Consider the following 22484-nt stretch of genomic DNA (forward strand, 5'->3'; position numbering starts at 1 on the left):
GATATCATATTATCAACGTTTAACTACAATGATTAAGTTAAAGACCAGACAACATGTCGAAATAGGTAAATGCCTAATTAGTATTGCCTGATGCTGCATCGCAATATGTTGGTATATCGCCAAACTGTTGCACCTCTAGTCATATCATGATACTCTAAGAATAGCCTCCCCTGCAGGCATACCTTGTGACTATGTGTCAACTGTATGTACGTCATTATGTCCAAAAACTAACGTTACTTCTTCATGTTTCTAATGACCAGTTTGTTAAATCATGACAAGTATGACAATTTCAGGTCCACTCACCTGCATGCCTTACCTTCACAAATGTACATATTTGGCAAATGTTAAAATGAAAAGATTAACGTCGTGTCATCCTCTATCTGACATCAAGGCATATAACTCCCCCACACAACAAAAACCAAAATAAATGAAGGTAAAAAACAAAGATGACAAAAGTTCTTATGAAGACAACTCTAATAAATGTGACGGAAGCCATATTTCATATGTGACAGATTCTTTTTGCTGATAGAACATGTTTTTAGCAGTGATATTTATCTTTACGAGCCCAACTTGCCAGGTTTTTTATTGTCACTATTGGGCTATCACTATCTATTTCATGGTATAAATATCTATTTCTACTTAATACTGTCAACTAACTTCACTATTTAATCTACTTCTACTTAATACTGTTAACTAACGTCACGAGTTTGGATAGAATTACGCCTAAATATTTTTAATATTACATGTTTTTATGATTTTGTTGATAATTATCTGGAAAATTTCATATAAAATAGTAATTAAAAATCTCTAATTTTAAGATTTCTTAGATACAGTCTTACTTGTATTCTCAAAAAGACTATGTTCATGAATTTTTGACTTTTACTCTACATTTGGAGTTTACAGGTCTTGGGCAATAATGTGTTTATGTAAATAACTGAAAATTTATCAGAGAATTAACATATGAAGATATGCACCTTGTTGGAGGTTCCCATTGTGTTGTACGGGTAATGTGGTTTACATAATGAACTCTTCCATTGGCTGTTCTCCTCTCCTCCCACCTATAATTATATGAAAATACTAAATCAGATAAAAGTTTTCAGACATTTATTACCTAACTGTTATCAAAGCATTTTTGTCATTTTAATGACTGCCCTATCTTAAGCCTAATTCAAAACGATAAATATAATGAGTATATGTGTTTTGCGCAGATGTCAAATATGGTAAAATTTGATGTGCTTGCTTGGCATTATAGACAAAGCAGCAAGGCAAAATTCATTCACAAATATATCACAGGTGAACGTTGCGTGGCCATGACTTAGACTATACCCCTGTTCCCACTCTACAACCAAAAACCCTTAAAAATAAATTTTATGAAAAAATTTTTTTTATGACAAATATCATTTACTTTGTCATAGTGACCTTGACCCCATTAACCCCAAATTATTATAACTTGATTTTAATAAGACTTTTGTGTATATATGTTGTGTATATGTTGTTTACATGTAAACTGTTAATATATTGTAATTATGTTGTGTACATCAGCTGAGGCCAACATGGAAGATCGGGAAAACGAATGTGTAAGCCTTGTTAAATAAAGGTGTTACTTACTTACTTACTATTGATACCAATGTCCAGTATGTACATGTAGTAATATCATATAACTAAGGTATCTGTTGAAAGGGCTATAAGACATGTCTAGGTGACAGAAAGAAGACAGAAAGACAAACAGAATTGACTAAACTGCCCTCCTTCCAATAAGACAAAATGATAAACAAACACCATTATGAGTTTGCTCAACATCATAACTTACAATCGGCTTTACTGAACCTGTACAATATTCAATAAATTTAGACAAACAGGTTTGGCAGATAAAATTACTAATGCAACATGTTGTCTTGAAATCCAATATTAAATTAAGGACATCAAAGTAACCAATATGTAGATATACAGTTGCAGGCTCCATGACAAAATTAGAGTATAATAATAATTGTATGTTTTATTACAGGTACAGGGTTACTTGACATACAGGGACATTAGTACTGTTGATCTAGATTATTGCGGTTTATATTTGCGTGTCACAACATCAGAAACAAAGACATTATCATATTTCATGGAGGTTTTCAGTCTCACTGAATTATCGTTTATATTAATAACAACTGTGGTAAGGTACAACTCCCTAAACATGACACAGCAATTTGACAAATATCTAAAAGTACAATCCTAACAAAGAAGAAATAGTCATTTACCACTATGTACAAAAATTTATCAAATAAAAGACTTTTATTTCAGCTTGAAAATGATTAAAGTCTGTAGCTTGTGCACTAATTGGGAAATAACCTGTTCATACTAGTCTACTGTCTTGAGGAAAACTATATTTTTTGCTTCCAAGACAGCAACTTATAAGTTATAACCATCTTACTTGAAATGCCTACCTATGAAAGGTACCAGTACTAACAAACACAGTTCTAAGACATCAGTCAAAATATGAGGGTGTTATGTGAAAACGTTATGTGTTGTGGAAGGACAGAGATAAGACCTGTCCACTATATTCTCTTGGTTGCAAGTTAAAAATATCAGAAAACCTAAAAATCCCAAATTTAGCATTATTTCAACTGGTTTTATATAGAAAATAGGAGAAAAAAAACCTGAACTTCAGGCAAATGCTTGAAAACTTGTACCCATGCAATGATTCTTCACATAAATATTTCGGGCATACAAAAATGCACTATGAAGCAAGACATTTTCAAAATTGAAATGTATCTATATGGCACTGTATATAATCTTAACTTAAAACTTTCATAGCAAATCAGCTACACTTTGTTCATGTTGTTATCTTAACTTGATTCACTAGCCTGTAACATGGTAGTTTATTTCTATATTTTTCTTCACAGACAACCCATTTATTATACTAAATTCATTTTATCTTTTTTTATCATCTCTAAGTTTACGTTATAATATCAAGATTATCTGATAATTTCATTTTTTAAAAGCTTTAAATAAATTACAAGTTCCAGAAATAACCACAAACATTGTATATAAGAGCCACGACCTGTCATTCACCGCCCACAACTAGAATGTGCTGATAAAATTGAAATTTAACCTATGAACATACATTTTTGTTTCCAAATTTTTTCACTGACAGATGTTGGGTGGAACAGTTTGTGAAATTCCTAATTCTTTTAACAGAGCAGCATTTTTTTTCTTCTCTTTGTTGACATCAAAAGTCACCTGGCAGAACTATTTTAAAACTGAATTAAATTTTCAAGGCATCTTTATTTAGGGGACGGTTTTATGAAATATATCTTGAATAAATGACAAATATTATAATGATCTGCTTGCATAGGTAAATATATAGACATCAAATGGACAAAAAACAAAAGAGATAAATATGACAGGTTAAAATCTCCTCTTGCTAAATTAAATAATCAACAACAGACCCAACTTCATAATTTGTAATAAAACTAAGATAAAACATGTATTATAATATGGTTTATTACTGGGGAAAAAAATAAGTACCACTTTGTTTTATTATTCAACAAAGATTATCAGATACATAGTATCTTGTTAAATTCTCATAATTTTAACAAAAATGGGAGAAAAAAGTAAGAAAGGTAAATCACACGTCAGATGTAGCATATGTTGTCAGTGCAGAATATATAATGTCAGTCAAAAACTTAAATCTGGTTCAAATGTAATATGCTGATTTTATATAAATTTGTTTGTTTGTTTTGGGTTTTACATCACATCAACACAGTATAGGTCATATCGCGACGTTCCAGCTTTACTGGTGGAGGAAGACTTCAGGTGCCCTTCCGTGCATTATTTCAGGCACGAATGGGTACCTGAGTAGAACCACCGACGTTCCGTAAGCTAGCTGGATAGCTTCCTCACATGAAAGAATACAAAGTCCCTGTAGGGATTCGAACCCACAGAGGTGAGGGGCAAGTGGTTTGAAGTCAACAACCTTAACAACTCGGCCATGGACGCCCCATTTTATATCAATGGACTTGTGAACTTGTGTAACAGTACATTAATCTGTTACAGGGATTTCAACAATATCAAAATATTAACCCTCAATAAGCTTTCTGGCAGAAACTAAATCTTACCAAAGTGACCAGTGCAGACCAATCTTTGTTGTATGGTCTGCGCAGTTACTTATTCAGTCAGTATCTAATTTATAATTTTCTTATACAGGAATTGCATTTATCTGATTCTAATACTGTCAAAACAAACAAATCATTATTGTGATTAACAAAGAAATCTATTTTTGATTTTATATCACAAAACAGAATTGTGCACTCTGAAACCCCCTTTTAACTCTCAATTTTAGTCAGACAGAATTTTTGTAAACAGACCGTGATCCAGATAGAAATGCTGGAAGGAAAAAAAGGCAGGTTACCCATTTGGCCATACATCAGGAATGGCTAGGTAACTGTGCGTATCCACCCACCCATCCACATGTAAGTTTGCTTAGACCCAGACCTCCAGAAATAATTTCCGACAAATTACCTGCAATACAATCAGGTCAGAGAACTGATACTGTTACTCAAATGTACAGAAATGTATTTTTAAGCAGGCAACTCAGCTATAAAATCCCAATTAAATTTAGACTGGAACTTTGTATTTCTGTACATCAACCTCTTTTTGGATAAAAAAGAGACCTACCAGAGTACCAGTGACTGAAACATACTTTTTTAAGTCATTTTGTTCAATACTTTTAAGATAAAATTGTTCCTAACATTTCAAGGTTTGTAATACCATCCATTGGTTTGGTTTGGTTAGGTTTTCAGTCAAGTGTCAACGGTGACTTTCCAGCTTTACTGGAGAAGAAAAAGACATCGGGAATGAGCATACGTGCGAGTGGAATCATAAAACTACTATTAGCTAGCTGGATAGCTTCCTCAAAAATAAGAATCTTGAGCGGGATTCGAACTTGCTTTGATAATATAAGAGAACTGGTTTACTTGCTTTGATGAATATAAGAGAACTGGTTTATATGAGCTGATTGTTCAAAATTACAGCGTACAGTAACAGTAACTAGTACATAATGCAGCAAATTGGTAGTAATTCATGGTAAACATTACCACAATTTTACAACTTATCTATCTGTTCTAACAAGAAGTTATTTCCCTCTTCTATGACATTAACTGGCAATAACAGATTGACAAAAAATCTCTATAAAAATATTTGGTGTTCCCATTGTGGTGTATGGCAGCGAACCAAAAACTGTCAAACCAACATTAGCCAAACAGTTTGTAATTCTTCTACAGTGTTTATATTATAGAAGTTTTGTTATGTTGTTTTGTCTCAACTATCTAAAACAAATAAAAGTCCTTTTGTTTTAAAGAAAAGTCAAACGTTTTATTGTTCCACATCTAACAACAATGTATAGAACAGAAAAGAACATTTTATTAGACTTATAGAAGTATATCATCATGAACAGTAATGATAATAATATATAACTTTTGATATTTAAATATTATTTTTTTTAATCAATTTTTAAATTTGCAGCCAGACCTAAGCAATAACCATAGCCATGTGATATTTTTTAATGATATGATTAAAATGTGATTTTTTAAAAATAAGATGAATTTTTTTGAATATCTATTATTTGGAACCTTTGTCATCCATATTTGAATTCATAATTTTGGATCAAGGACCGAGGTGGCTTAATAGTGAGGGTGCCTGCCATTTAACCTCGGTATCAAGCACTTAATTGTGCAATTCATAATATCACTTCTCTAAAGAGATATTATATCAATAAATTCTGACATGCTTTGATCTAAAAATAAACAGAAAATTCCTCATAAAAAATGCATGAGAAAATTATCTACTGTTTACAGATTTTCACAGAGAAGTCAATGAACTTTTTGTTGTAGCTAGTTTGTCATCCGGCTCTTAAATCACAACACATCACCTGTAGTACTGTATGTATTGTTTGCTATATATAAGATTTGAGATGGTATTCCAAGAAATAAACTAGGCTATCTGCTAAACACATTAAGTTATATAACACAAATATTTACTGGAAATTCTCATTCATCATATAAAACATGGCAACAATGAACTACATTATCAAGAGGGATGCCCAATCTGAAACAACCTGTCCTTCTCTCATCAAAATAGGCAAGAAAAATTGTTAACATCTCAACAGTTACTGTAGGCAACAATTTTTGTATCATTCAACAGTATACTTATTACAAGTCATTCAACTTTCTTGCAAAAAAGGAACAAGTGGTATAGGCCCTAAAATTTCTTCACACGCTATTGTAACATTACCATACTTACTTTTCATCTTAATAAAACAAAAGCTGCTTTTAACTGAAGTATTTCCCTACAATCAAACAATGAGCCTAAAGGATTCAGGTTTCAGGATATTAACAATGAATAAACAGAAAGATATACTCTTTTTGTACAAAAAAGCGAAAAAAAATAACAGTAAAAGATTTATAAAAGTTTTTATAATAACTTTTTTAAAACTTACCCGTCAGGGAGTTCGTGAACATCGTTTGGAATGGAATTATTAATCTGTGTTGAGTTAGTCACGGCTGGTCCGATCCCTGAGTTACCACGGTCACGAGATATCAAACTTATCACAATCTGTCCACGTACAGGCTCCTGGTCATCTGCATTGTTACGCTGCAGGTCCAGACGCTGAACTGTAACAGAAAATTTACGTTGTGGTGTCTGAGCGCGTTGACTTCCTGTTGGTAACGACACACAGACGGACATCCTACGGTCGTTCCGCTCACCTTCCACGGTGAATTTAAATAAATTTTCAAATTTGAAACAACTTTAGCAATAATACTTCTCACAACTGTACATTTAATATTTCATCAATGTTTACATAAAATCACAATATAAGCTACAGTGTTTTAATATATTACACAAGTTTCACCAGCATCTCTTATAGTGACATTTTAATCAACATTTCACAGTACTGCATCTCTACCCATAATTCACTTTGACATTTACTTGCTACTAGTTTGTCTGCAATTTTACGAAAAAATAAAAAAAAACCATCAGTGTAACAGCTCTATATTATTTAATTTCCCAATTTTGACGTCAAGTTCTAAAGTTACATGCTTTGTATATGTACTTGATTTATTACTGTTTACACAACCTTCTGTATTTCATTTATTTATAAATCAACAGATAATGTTTCAAAATAAATCCAAACTTTTAAATCTGCCCACAAAAATGTTGTTTTAAACACCTTTTATTAACAATTCTAATATTTTCCCAGCAGTAACAATTATAATCATCAGCGTATGGTACAGAAGATGTTGAAAGTTAACCAGTTACATGAATGACGGTAGACACAGGTAAATACACGAGTAGTTTATCAACATGTACACTTTAAAGCACAGTAAGTGATATACTTGTCAGTGTCATTAATCATTCAATCAACCGTGATGACAAGGACAACTCTTAAACTGTTCACCTTTCCTTTGACAATTGTGTTAATTGTTTTAACAAATTATTTTAATAGTTAATTAGGAAGTGATTATTAACACAGATTAATTTGCCATTCAATTATGACATAAATATCTAATTTGTATGATTTAAGTTCTAATTTGTATGATTTAAGTTCTAATTTGTATGATTTAAGTTCTAATTTGTATGATTTAAGTTAGGGCTTTTAAATATTTGTAAGTTGTCATGATGAATAGACAATTTTATTTTGCTGATGCAAATATATAGCAAATATATAATTATATATATTTGTCATTATTTCCCACTATTTTAATTGAAAGGCATCACTGCATAAACTAAAAGGTTTTAACTGGTAGTAAGACATTAATTATAACTATGAAAGATATTAAGAGAGTGGAATTTGCTTTAGCTACAGTAATGGTACAGTAGTACCAGTAACTTTACTGTAAGTTATTCATCTTAACTATTAAATACATTGGTAGTAAGGTATTTGCTTTAGTTAAGGTATTGGTAGTTATTAAGGTATTTATTTTAACTATTAAAGGTATTGGTAGTAAAGTATTTGCTTCAGCTAAGGTAATGGTAGTGTTAAAGTAATTCATTTTAACAATCAAAATTATTAGTAATAAGGTATTTTATATTACATAAGGTACACCATAATAGGTATTAATGAAGAATATAGAATTTTCTTTAAATAAATTTATGCAGAGGATTGCTGCCTTACACACTATTAAACTGCAGTATCATCTTGATTATTTTAACACAGTTTTAACAGTCTTGCAACTATGTAATAACATTACTGCGCCAGCGCCAATATATTCAAATTACCCTTTAAAATGCATTGGCTGTCAATACTATAATTGAACATTCTAACTGCATCTTTTTAAAGATATTTAAATGCCATATTACATCTCATTATAATGTATATAGTATCATATTGTCACATATATTGTCTATAGAACAATAACTGTCTAGTCCTCATTTCCTTCACAACCAAAATTAGCATATAATATACACTGTAATAACTTAATTAACACACAACTACTGAAGATTTTTAATTACTATGTTAAGAATTTACTAATTAACATCTGATGTTTTTTGATAAATTGTCTAGCCTGGATCTATATACATTACATGACCAGTGATAATAAATTTCCTGGTACTATATACAATAAATTTAGTACTTTTAAATGACAGAGGCAATAACTTTATATTCTTACAAGCTTGTGAACCATAAGTTTAAATAATCCCTGTATTTTATTGAGGGCTTTGTAGTATCTTAATTGCATTAATCCATTCCAATAGATATAGAGGTGTAACCTATGTGACTTGTGACACTGCTTGATTTCAGTTTGGTAACTACAATGTATGTACAGTTGATTTCTGAAATTTGTATCTCAAATAATAAATTTTACAACTTCTGAAATGGACTTTTCCAGCTTCCATTTTTGAAAGTGTCCATTATCAGTTTTAGGGATATTAAGATTAAAATAAAGTTTAAGTCAGCCAACATAACAGCATAAAGCCTGGGTCGACTGCAGACAAATTACATTCAGTTCGGTAAATATTTTAAATTGTATAAAAATTTCTAGACAATACACATGCAACATGTATTGTTTGTATCACTATCAGAGTGATAAAGTTAACTTAAAGGCTTATTGTATTACAGTATCTTCTGGACTTTTAAAATCAGTACAGTGATTAAAGTGTGCATCTGCTGCATGCGGGTTACTTTGATGGTTGTCATGGTTCAGTCAAACAGTCTCATTCTATTACAGAATTATGTAATGTTCTAAACACCTGTGTAAAATCCCAAATACCAAAAGAAAATCCTAACAGGCTATTTTTTTCTTTTTACATATGCAAATTTGTTACTGTTTTCATGTCTGCTGTGCAAAATTATTCAAACTAGATGTGTGTCTGTAAAACGTGAATCCCCAATCCCCACCCCCATTCCATAGTTTTGTCAGTCTATGGTATTGGTAGGACAGCATGATATACAAAGTCATGTTCTACTGTCACCTCCCCCCTCCCCCACCCCCGATTAATGGGGACATAAGAAAGTGCAATTTAACCCACTACTTGTTTACAGTCATGTATATCAATGTTAAAAATCTCAATCAATTAAAAATTAGATATTAATACCATGGGCACAATTAATTATGAAACAAGTATAAACTGTAAACAGTCTATATGCTCATTGCACAGGATGGCCAGACTCTGCACAGTTAACTGTAATGTTGTAATATTTAAATTTTCTGACATTAAACATGGACAGCTGGAAAAATCCACATGACAAACTCAGCCAAGACAAAAAAAAGTTATAAATTATAGAAGCCGAGTGGGATGAGACTTCATTATCAGAGATGTAATTTTATCTTGACAAAATCATCATCATATTAAATATAACCAACTTATCCCATCCATTATATTTACACCATGATCATTTTAATGCATACATCAGTGGGACACCAATCTCACCATTATCAGATGCAAATGAAAGCTTTTTTACAACTTTTTTTAGTATGTCTAAAATTTCATTATCTTTGTACAAAATCAAAGGCAGCCTGTATTACATTACTGTTTAAATATCCCCTAGCCAGACTGCATTAATAAATAATGTGTTTCTTTCATCAAAATTTACTTTAAATGAAAGCCTAATGTGATATAGTTTATATTTCATAACTTGATGACAATCTGTGTAGGTGTTGTTTATTTAACAAAAAAAAAATCAACAAAAAGACAACACCACTGAAGGTTTAATGCTAAAATGTATATATAGCAATATAACACATCCCTAATTTATTATCAATTATTGTATTACATTTGTGAATCCATTACTTTGCATTTGAATGAACAGTTGTAATACATATGTATATTATTAACCATGGTACTAATTGAGGAGCTTATTACCATATGTTTATTGATAAATTACTTATACAATCTATCACCCCCTTGTGAGGAAATAGAAAAGTTAATGCTGTACCTTTTATTATAGTTAAATTAATAATTTAATCTCTCCCTTCCTAATAGTTTATATTATTACCCTTTCTTATCCCTTTTGGTTTGGTTTTATGTTGCATCGACACGATACAACTTTCCAGCTTTACTGGCAGATAATAACTCACATGCCCTTCCATGCATTATATTAGTCTGAGTAGAACCACTGCAGATTGAACCACTGAAGTTCCGAAAGCTTGCTAAAAAGCTTCCTCACATGAAATAATCCAAATTCCCTGTTGGGATTTTAACCCATAGTGTTGAGGGGCAAGCGATTTGAAGTAAATGACCTTAACCACTTGGCCACAGACATTGCTGTAACCCAGATGTTATATTGTTACAATTTTCTTTAATTATATAGATGATTGCTTTGTGATTTTTAATGAATAAAATTTCACTTATCCACCTCTGTATGAAGTGTGAGAAATAAAATCAGACTTTTAAATTACCACTTTTATTCTCCGTACTAACAATGTGTTATATAAACAACTTGGCACATGACAAAACGTTTAAGGATAATAAAAATTCTCTTTATTCATTTTCATTTCTTGATTTGTACTTTAATTTTCAGAACATGTTCTTTAACCCAGATAACTAATGAAATATAATGGGAACAAAAACTAATAAATCATAGAAAGTAAATGGGCACATACAGTTTTGATTTTGGGGGACAAACGGATTTCATGTAGTTCCCTCATTTATCATGATAAAGTATTAACAATCGTACAGAAGCATGATCTTTTAACATTAGGTTTTATTAAACTATCCTGCCACATTATTTACAATTCATTTGTTCCACAAACTGTGTATGTGTACCTCTGATTTAGTTATACATAAAGCAACTTCACCTATAAATTAATTACTCTATCCTTATTAAGATAAATTCAAAAAATTCAATTTTTAATAGGTTACATTTTATACAATGATGGTTAGTTGGCAAAAATAATTATACAAGGAAGGTAACAAAGATTGTGATATCATTTCTACTAACACTTTTTATCTCCCTTACAAAATTTCCCTATTTCTAAATGTTGACATTAGAGATGTAAATTCTATACATGTTTAACTTTACTGCTTTTGTATTTTTTACACCAATTTTAACACTATTTGTCATATCTCAGCAGTCATTCCCTAAACTGGCTTTCCTGGTTAACTAACCAGTAATTACCAATTTCTCTGCAAATGACCGTCTACTAATCCTACATGATTTCTAAAACAGCTGTTAAAGACAAATGACCATTAAAGTCAATGTCCGAGATTAATTGTCACGGAGAAACCATGCCTCATCCGAGGATCAGACTAGGGACCCCTTGATTACTTATCTGATGTTCTCACTATTCAGCTAAATGCTAAATGGACTATCTAAACTTTTTAAAACTGTGGTAAAAATGAGCAGTGCCATGACAAAACTAATGTAATGCGTTTGCGACCAGCATGGATCCAGACAAGCCTGCGCATCCGCGCAGTCTAATCAGGATCCATGCTGTTCGCTATCAGTTTCTCTACTTGTAATAGAGTTGGTAAGCAAACAGCATGGATCCTGATCAGACTGCGCGGAGGCGCAGGCTGGTCTGGATCCATGATGGTCGCAAACCCACTATGTTGGTTTTGTCATGACGCGGCTCAAATAAACTTACATCCAGTGTCTTTGAGCTGTGTGATTGCATTTGACATAATACGAACACATCCTAGAAATCCAGCACCTTGCTTCTTGTTAATCTTCTTATGATTCCATATACTTATAGTGACAGAATCTGTCTGACCAATATAACTGAAATATAAACATTCATTCATTCATTCAATTCATTCAATTCATTCATTCACATTCATTCATATTCACATTCATTCATTTATAGACTTTGTTCTTTGATAATAATGAATTTGAGTAGAAACAGAAAAATAATAATTTACAGAAATTATAATAGTCAGGTATAGTATATATTTCTATTATAACCAACTTGTGCACAAGTGAGCACACAGTTTTATTTAGTAGGTTTGATTTTGTTTGTAGGATTTGGATTTTCATCACACTTACACAGTCAGTATAGGTCATATCATGGTGTCATATACTGGTGGAGCAAGACCTGAAGTGCCCTTCCGTGCATTATTTCAAGCAAAACTGGCACCTGAGTAGAACCACCAACTTTCCATAATTACATTGTAGGTGATGACAAAATTTGATCAAAATTCTAAACACTACACAGATGATATAATTATTAACTAATATTACAATAATTTTTTGTCATCTTAAAAAAAATTTATAGTCATTTTTATGTCTTTTTCAATTAATTTCATAACTGTTACCTTGGTAACCATTATAGAAGATCATTATACTTATATTATTAGAAGAAATATTGCTGCATCTTCTACACAAAATGTTTTAGTAATGCAGTAGAAGTATAAGTTACTATAACAATATTTTACTTACAGATCATAATGTTGATTCCATTTCGGATCTAGAGTATTTTTACAGACTTCAGTAGAGTGACATTGTCCGGACCCATCTACACTGATCTTGGCAAACGGATCTGGTAATCCTGCAATATATAACATATATTCTAAATAATTATTTTATAACATTATTATGCACCAGACATTTTGTTGCCATGCCTGGAACTCCCTAAAAATGATACCAGTTTATCATCTATCGGCACACTGTACCAGCTTAGTTCAGTGGTTCTGTTAAGGTGCCAATGTCACATGCTCCCATGATGCCCCCATTCTTATTTCCCCAACTTTGTACCTGTTTCTTTATTTTATTTATACATGCACAATTCTTTTCATAAAGTTATTGATAGAATGACCTGTACATTTTTACAGTATGGGAGACAAATCCACTATAAACTTTATAAACCTTAAAATCATGCCTGTAACAGTTACTTCCCTTGGCAAGTAATTTGATATAAGTTTTTGTTTGTCTTGCAGGATTTATATTGGAAAGTTGTCAGGTAATTTCTGGGAACATTTTAGATCTAATAAAACATAGACTGCATTAACAGATACATGAAATCTGACACAAACTAATGTTGCCTAAAATAACATTCAATCGAATTTTTGCAAAGTGGATTTTTGTAAACTGCCGTGTTCAGCACTTTTTTTACTTTTCCCTATGATTTATAAGAAGAATTATTGGAGGAATAATTTACTTCTCAAAGAACACTTGGCCCAGTAAAGCTAACCCTGCTGCAGAAAGTCCATACAGCAAATTGTGTAATAAAATTTTTTTTGAATTGTCCTATACTTCAACTAATATACATAAAGAGTAAACTTTAACGCTACTCTATCAGTCACTCAGCTCATCATACTTAAACAAACAACATTGTGAAATAGAAACATTGTCTAATTACTGGAATATTCAAATTGATAAAAATATATTATACATTTTATCTTGATTCTTTTCCTATCACCAAAATCTCTACTGCTTTTAAAATGACATAACTCCAGAGGAATAAAATCTTCAGAAAAAAAATTATGGTTTCAGGAATGTATAAAAAAAATTCACAATGCAGGTGTAATTTTGAATGCATTTTCAAAATATAGTAACAAAATACTGTTTTTTGTGGGGTTTTTTATTGTTGTTTTTTTTTTTCTTACCAAAAGTCTACCCTGTAGGAGAAAGTTTTGCATAATTATCTGGACAAATTCTATCAATTTCTGTGGGTAGAGAGTATCTTAGGATTGGTTAAGAAAAGTAATTTATTTCATGTACATTACTTCAAGTCTTTCATATGAAACAAAATGTTGTTTTTTTTTTCTTTAAAATTCTCTCAAAATGCATATTTCTCTTATATTCTAGATTTGTAATCTTGTTTTGAACAGGGAAGTTTCCCAAATTTTACTACAAATTTTAAAGTTTTTATAAAAGTACATTGCTCATACAGTGTATTTAAGTGCATCAGAGAGAGAGATTGTGAGAATGTATGAAATGCTGTGATAACATCAGTTGTTATACACTGTTTTACTGAACATTTTCTATGCAGGGTAATAGTTAATAATGCATGTCAAAGATGCTATATTTTGATACTTTTGTTACATGCTTTACAGAAAATACATAGACTGTATTTACTATTAAAACCCTTGTAATCCTGTAATTTGTGTAAATGGACTTGTCTTGCTTTCAGTATGGAACAGATTGTTAGAAATTAAAGGAGTTCAGTATTGAACTAGTAAAACTCAGTAGCCAATTGTTCACTATTAATAGCTTATGATCACACTGGACAGTTGAGCATGTAAGCTGGCCTGGTGTTATACTTCTGATATAGGCCTATTGCCCATTAATGATTGGAATGATTACGATCTAGGTAGTGTACAGTTGATGATCTCAAAACATTGGCAACAAAATGATATAAATTGTAAAGTCCAGCTCAGCAAACATTTTACTATTCACATTTATTATTCTGGTAATATAATGACTCCATGCACTTTAGTGAGGATTTGCTCCATAGTAAGTTAAAATTGGTCCCACTTTAAGGTCCCACTATTAAATAACCATCATATATCAAGCATGTTTTGAATCATGAAGGACATCACACCAGTCTCTGACAGGAAAACTGTCTTTATGATCTGAATATTATATTCCCTAACAATAACTTTCTCTTCTATAGTCACATATTGTCCCTTTGAAGGCAAGCATTCAAATAACCTTCTATGTTTTTAAATTTAACATCAAAGCAAAGTATTTGTGACACTGACAAGGGGAGAACATACATTAGATAATGAATAATAAAATAGAATTGTTACTGTTCAGTTGCCCATGAAATCTCGTGTCAAGTTAATGTCAAATGATGAATAAATAAATTTTAATAGGAACATAGTTGGTCAAGTGAAACATACAGTAATGTATCTCTATCAACTTTGATATTTAATGTGTTTCTATTCAACATGTTGTATACAGTCAATACTCCTTGAAAAACTTTATTGAAAAAGACATTTTTTTTAGATTTGTAAGACACAGTAAAAATTGTTTTTATTCAACAACAAAATTGATAACTTAAATTTTGTATAATTCCTATTTTGTGAGAATATCCATACAAATAAATCTTTTTTTTTTTTTCATGCTTTTTAATTTTTCATGCTGTAAGAATAATTTGGCATTTGATATGATGTTTGACCAAGTGATATTGTATTATTAAACTTAAAAAGAAGGCTTTTGTGAAGAATGTAGCTTTTCGGGAGGTCCTACTAACCTGTGTCCTGTTAACTGATTATTTGAGAATTTTGATCTTGTAATCCCTTAATCACCCTGTGGACACTTAAGATTAACCTCCAGACTAGCCCCATCTATCTATGATAATCATACATATTCTGCTGGATAAGGGACATACATAAAGGGTTAAACATCAATTAGGAAAACTTACCCTGGCTTATCAATATATTATTGACAATCTATAATAAGGAACTTAGATAGCAATCTCTGAGATCTGTTTGCCATCTGTCACAGCAGTTATTCTGTTTAATAACTTCTCCCTAATGTAACATGATATAATGACTTCTCCCTACATGGCTATATTCCAGGCAGTGAAGTTTTATTGTAGAGTATTTTACTAATTAGCTACTAGATTCATCAGGCTTTTTGTCTCCACTTTGCTTTATTTAATACAGACTTATTGACTATTCACACGAAGATGTGAGATTTGGTGACAGTACGTCTAGATTCATTAATCAACTTATATTGTTGTAAGTCGACTGACTGTGAACTTTGCTTTAATTATCACCACTAATTGGTTTCTGGGTGTTACAATCACACTGGTAACACAGTGTAGTAAGTACTTTTAGTTATTATCACTTTAAATTTTCAGCAGGGAGTCTGCCTTTGTTTTATGCCTGTATGCACCATAATTAAGTAAATAATTTTCATGAATAATTTTTGTCCTAGTGGGATACTGATTCCAATCATTTGATTATCTGATTTGTGCCCTGGAAATATAACAGAGACACAGTCAACTTCAAACAAGACTGTAAGAATAGGTTTATGTCGTGTCTGAAAGGGTTTGTTTAGAATCAATATTATCTCAGTTTGGAATTAGTTTAGTTATAACCAATCATGATATGACATTCCTTCAGTTACACAATATTTATGGCATTTCCCTGATAAAACTTTGTTATGAGCTGGTTATTTCATTAGGTACAAATGCACATGCATATATCAGCAAGTTTCAGGATAATTCTATAGAAAATATTAACTCTTTGATGCATTAGCATTGCACTGGAATTGTTCCTATCCTAGGTGTGTATTAATTATTATAAAACCAAGATTTCATATAAAACTTGCAGAACATATGTTATATGATAAGCCTCTAAAACCATACCAGCCTCCGTTCTAGCCTATCCTTGTTGCTAGTAGGCTTGTCTACACTCATTGTCTCGTATTAAAGAGAAACAAATGACTACCAACCCACCTTCTCCCCCCCCCCCCCCCGCATTTCTCCCCTCTTACTCTCCATCTCTATAGCCTAGACTACAGTCATGCTTTCCTTATTGTATAGTAGTCATTAAATATACTTTTGTCTAAATGTAAGTAATATGTTAAGTGTAAATACTTGTTGTATTAATGTATGTCTAGGAAAATGAATTTATCTACAGGAATATTTGCTTTTGTTTTTTGTGCATATAAAACAGATAGGGGAATTTATAAATGAGCAGCTACACCATTTTAAATAGAGATTATTTTTTTCTTAAAGGCACATAATGCCTATGGAAACAAATAATTTTTCCTTCTTTAAAAAGGGCAAAATTTGTTTTATAACGTTAAAAATTGTTTTAGAGCTTATTAAATTAAATGCTTATGTCCTCTAGCGCTGATAATTATTTGTCACAAAAGTAATAAAATATAAAGAAAGAAGTATTTTGACTTCACTTCAATACAAAATAAAGTTTATTATACTATAACTGTACTAATTGCCAAAATAGAAACAGAAGCAATGTATGGTTCAGGTAATTTGCGAATGAGTAACATTTTGGAAACTATAGAAGAAACTATAAAAGTAAAGCAGAGAAATAAAAACATTTTTGGGTCATAATAGGCCTTCGATTCTATCAAACTTAATGAGTTGAAAAAAATAACGGGTGCACAAAGGCTTCTTAAAAGTTACAATTACAGATATTTTAGTAAAAATGTTTCTGAAAAACCTGGCAAATGTTACATGTGAAATGACTGGTGAAAATATTCTTGATTATGAACAAATGAAGAGTTACTGTAATAGTTACAATAAAAGTACTGTCAGACCTTAGTTCACTCCTTACAGAGATAATTTCTAGTATTTTAGTACAGGCATCTTAGATAAATACCTTGATGTGACCTTCAAATATTTGAAACATTTCACATTCAAAGCTATCATTTATCAATTTCACACCTCATTTAAACTTCACATATCAATCAGTGAACATGAAGATCAGGTTTACTGCATTTATAAAACCACACAACAGTCATACAGTCATCCTGTCATGATAACATTCTGCACATTTGAACAGGAAAATCATTTTCATCTTCAGGTCTTCTTTTAAGAGGGGGGCGGGGGGGGGTGTAGATTTTTAGAGACACAGGCCATACTGATATTCTATGAACTGTCATATCGCTCTGTGTATTACATGTATTTCTAGAGTAGACAAGCACCGAAGGATAACCACTATGCTTCATGTACATGTAGTTTACTGACAAGATTATTACTTCCCTGCAAGGGCTCAAACTCACAGCTGGGAAGGGCAATCTATGATTTTAAGTTTTTGTCCATACACCCCCATCAAGACCTCTTCTCTTTATAAATATTCATATAGTTATGTAATTTACAAATATTGGACTGTAAAAAATATTGACAATTTATTTCATAAAAGATTGTATAATATTTTTTAACAGGTTGACTTGTATATGCAAGAAGGTGCATAACAAGACTCTTTACTCATTGAAATAGAATTTTAGGAACTTCTATGAAGCACAAACATGGATTATATAATGTTACTTGTTAGTAATGACTGAATTTAGACATATATTATAGCAGATAACCATCAATCAAATTACCCGGTATATTATAACTTATCATACCAGGATGTCAAATTATCCTTATCAACAATCATAAACTTTAAATATAGTGACTCAATTTTACAGCATCCCTCTTAATAAACTGAAAGAGAACATGTATCTTCTGGTATGTTTTTTTAGAAAACATTTCAAATGCTTTAGTTTAACATCTTTATCTAATTTTGACTTCAAAACTTAAATCATTCTCTTCCAGTCCACTGCTTGCACTAACCAGAGCCGGGCTGCATTTCAGAGAAAGTCCTAAATCTTAAAAAAGATCAAAACTGAGACAATTTTGCCCTTCAAAGAAAATGTCCTAACTTATGACTCCTATGTTATGACTACTTCAACATTTCTATGAACATAAACACGTTATGCATTTAAGCATAAGCCACTGTATTTCTTAACTTTTCTCAGGAAAACGGATTTAATTGAAGTCTTAAGTCCTTGGCGAAAGATAACTGAAGTCTTTGAATGAAGCTAAAAATGTTTATTGAATCAGTCTTTGGACACTCAGTCCTAAATTTAATTGATCTTATGTCCTACTCCTGGGTTACACATAGGTCTTTCTATGAAATGCAGCTCAGATGCCTTACATATGACTACATATACAAAGACATCACTTGTACTTGATTGTCTTATAAAAATAACTGTAACAGAAATACTTACGGAAGAAGTCTCTTTTGCACAAATTCTTGGCACAGAAAACTGAAATTAAAAAACAATAACATGAGTATGATTAGACCAACAAAACATAATCTCCTTATCTTTTAAAGACTTGTTTTTTGGGTTCAGTTTTTACGTTACATCAACAGTATAGATCATATGGCAACGTTCCAGCATTACTGGTGCCAGGAGGAAGCCCTTTCGTGCATTATTTCAGGCACTAACAAGCACCTGAGTAGAACCATCGACGTTCCGTAAGCTAGCTGAATAGCTTCCTCACAGGAAAGAATCCAAAGTCCCTGTTGAGATTCAACCCACAGCGGTGAGGAGCAAGTGGTTTGAAGTCAACGACATTAACCACTCGACCATGGATGCCCCTACATCTCCTTATTTTCATCATTGGTATGCAAGATAATATTATTGATAATATTTAAAACTACATTGTTTACAATGCTCTACTAGAACAAGATTACAGACTCTGATGCACTATTCCCCTCTACATAAGTTATGAACAAAATAAATTTCATCATCAATAATTATATTATTTGACCATTACCCATTTTTTAATGTTTCTCTGACATATTTTATATGTATATATGTGGTATTAATGTACAAAATAACAAATAATTTTAATATCTTAAACAGTCAATAATGTTCAGCTGAAATTCTACATTTTTTCTTAAATTTTGTACTTTGGTCTAGATCAAACTTTAACCTGGAAAATTTTACAAAAAAAACAAACAAAAATTAATACATATAGATACTTAGTTTTAGTTCATACATTTATGGACTAAGTTGTCAACATTTCAAGACTTTTCTTGGTCCATGCATGTATGATTGAATGAATAACCTATCAGTGATTTTCAGTGACATTTTGTCAGACCAAAAGTTCTTCTCCACCCCCACCCCCAAAAAAGAAGTTGATGTTAATTTCGACTTTACATGTCATCAATTTGAAGACTATTTCAGCAAAAAAATTCAAGAAGAATTTAAGACATCTCTCCAATAGTAGTGGTAACTTCAAAATGTAAACATACATCATAATCATTAATGCATATTCTAATTAACACCACTGGCACAATAATGCCAGTAAATATGTAATTCAACGGATTGATGGACAAGGGTCAATCTAAATGCCCCCCACCCACAAAATTAAACATACAACATAATGCATATTTCTAATTAATTACCAAAACAGTAACACCATTAATCACAGACCAGTAGCATAATAGTGAGAGGGTGGCAAACATTTACACGTCATGAAAACATATAATGATAATTGTGTTACATCGTCCGTCTTGTGTGTTGACAACTATGTATTAAGAGTATGACCACAAGCTAAAACCACATCAATGTGTGAAAATATGTCCACTGCACAGCGGAGGCTGAACAAACCACTGTACATGTCTATCTGAAATCTCTTCAGCAATACTGACAAACAGTTAGTCAAGAGATAACTTTCTTGATAAAGTGTTCAAGTTAATTTTATGACAATTTTAAATGAGTATATTTCAGAATAATTGATGGCTATGCAGAAAACCAAGTTGTCTTATTAAGCAACCTGTGTAGAAATCAGTGTTTGTAATTAATGTTGGTAGCAGACAAAAGAGGTGGCTGCACTACAAACTTAAGAGCATTCTTTGATCTGTGTCACAAAATGATAAAATTCTTTAAAAAAAACCTGTCTTACTTGATAACATCACTCAATCCTTTATATGATATAGTCAGAATTTGAAATTTTGTTAGGATAATATAAATATATATAACTATAGATGTAGGTCTAACTGTTATTCTGCTTTAAGTCATTTCTACTCTACAGTTATTGATGATGCAATAGTTCAAATAGTAACAAATATTAAGTGGGATGTATCTACTTCATTCTATTTTGTATTCATGAGGTACTGACAAATATTTTAATGGTTTTATCAGTCTCTTGTTTTATTTGAACCATTTCCAAGTAACCAAATTTAATTGCAGTATTTATGTATTGCAGTATGGATGTTGAATGAAATAACCCCTTTTACTATATCATTACAGCCCTTCCTCAAATACGGAGAAAAAGAATTGTACTTTTTCAAAAAGAGAACAGAAGGAAAGCTTATCATAGGTCATGAATTAAATTCAGGCAAAATTTGCGGTTTCTCTAATACAATAGCATTATCAATATTTTATATTTAAATCATATTTATCTTTGGCTGTCCTGTATTCAACCCTGCCCTACAGTCAACACCATTTCTGTCTATTAATTATGTCCTTAATTCAGGCTTAAGTCTTGTGAGTTGCCAAATGTAAATTTAATGCATCTGCAAAATTTCATCAACATAAAAGTTCACATTTTAAAACATATTCTGTATCAAACAATAAAAATGTTTATGTAAATGAATCATGGCCACCTGTGGATAAAAACAGACCTATACTCAATATATTAATTTACAAAATAAGACACAAGTTTTAGCAAAAGTATGAATTTATAAAATGAAGTATTTATAATAATTATCTAGATACATGCACCGTCATTTCGTCTTATTGATCAATGTGAAAGGGTATATTTCCTAAATGTTAAATGCTCTACCGACTGAGCTATCCGGCCGCTTACACATCTTCTCCCCTAAATAGTGAACAGTTCTGAACCGTGGCATACTCTCCTGCTATATTGAAATTCGTCGGTCCTCGAATTTCACCGAGTTACAGAGCAATGTAAATTAAACTCTGAGCTCTATGCAGTCACAGTCCCCTGTTGGGCGCCAAAATTATGTCACAGGGTGAGAAAAATGAGCAGCCTGACTGGAACTCGAACCCGGGACCTTTGGAATACCGTACCACAGCTCTACCGACTGAGATATCCAGCCGCTTACACATCTTCTCCCCTAAATAACGAACAGTTCTGAACCGTGGCATGTTCATTAAGATACCTCAATGTTCTCAATTAATAAAATATGTAACAAGTTGAACTTGAAGCACTATCAGATAAACATGCACCTGTTGAACACTTTAAAAAATATAAATAGTCCTATCATTTTCCTATAACAAAGACAAGTTGTATTTTAATTCATCAAAAATATGAAAAAATAAACGATTTTAATGAATAGAAATTGAAAAGTGAGGTCAGCTTTGAAGTTAAAAAAATAACAATGTCAGTCACTTTTCGAAGACGTTTTTCATCTCACCTGTTAATCTAATCTTCATCGTAGTTGAAGCATGTCTTCTCGAACCGTTACTTGCCATTCCTAATCATCATACCTGCTGACTATTTCAGTTAAAATCATCATTTTGGAACTTTTTTTAAAAAGGTGTTTCGAAAACTTTATAGGTTTCCTACTGTATGCAAATGAGTTAGTGAACTTCCGGTTACTTGTTCCATTTGCTA

At 31.6% G+C, this 22484-nt stretch overlaps 1 protein-coding gene across 3 annotated transcripts in view; it reads right to left on the reverse strand.

The window, feature by feature from the left end:
- The window catches only part of LOC132744020 (E3 ubiquitin-protein ligase SMURF2-like), a 62080-nt gene extending 39613 nt beyond the window's left edge, over positions 1-22467 (reverse strand). For 2 of the 3 annotated variants that reach the window (XM_060732629.1, XM_060732628.1), the window contains exons 1-6: positions 22285-22466; positions 19121-19159; positions 12866-12974; positions 12075-12208; positions 6485-6659; positions 975-1058 (exon numbers count right to left, since the gene is read on the reverse strand). In XM_060732629.1, the coding sequence (XP_060588612.1) occupies positions 975-1058; positions 6485-6659; positions 12075-12208; positions 12866-12974; positions 19121-19159; positions 22285-22342 (599 nt within the window). In that variant the 5' untranslated portion in view covers positions 22343-22466. Of the gene's footprint in view, positions 1-974; positions 1059-6484; positions 6660-12074; positions 12209-12865; positions 12975-19120; positions 19160-22284 lie in introns of all 3 variants that reach the window. The other variant, XM_060732630.1, reaches the window with a different exon arrangement.
- Positions 22468-22484: the final 17 nt, after the last annotated feature.

The sequence above is a fragment of the Ruditapes philippinarum genome, unplaced genomic scaffold, assembly GCF_026571515.1.
Source record: "Ruditapes philippinarum isolate M1 unplaced genomic scaffold, ASM2657151v2 ctg684_1_1_1_1, whole genome shotgun sequence".
NCBI lineage: Eukaryota > Metazoa > Mollusca > Bivalvia > Venerida > Veneridae > Ruditapes > Ruditapes philippinarum.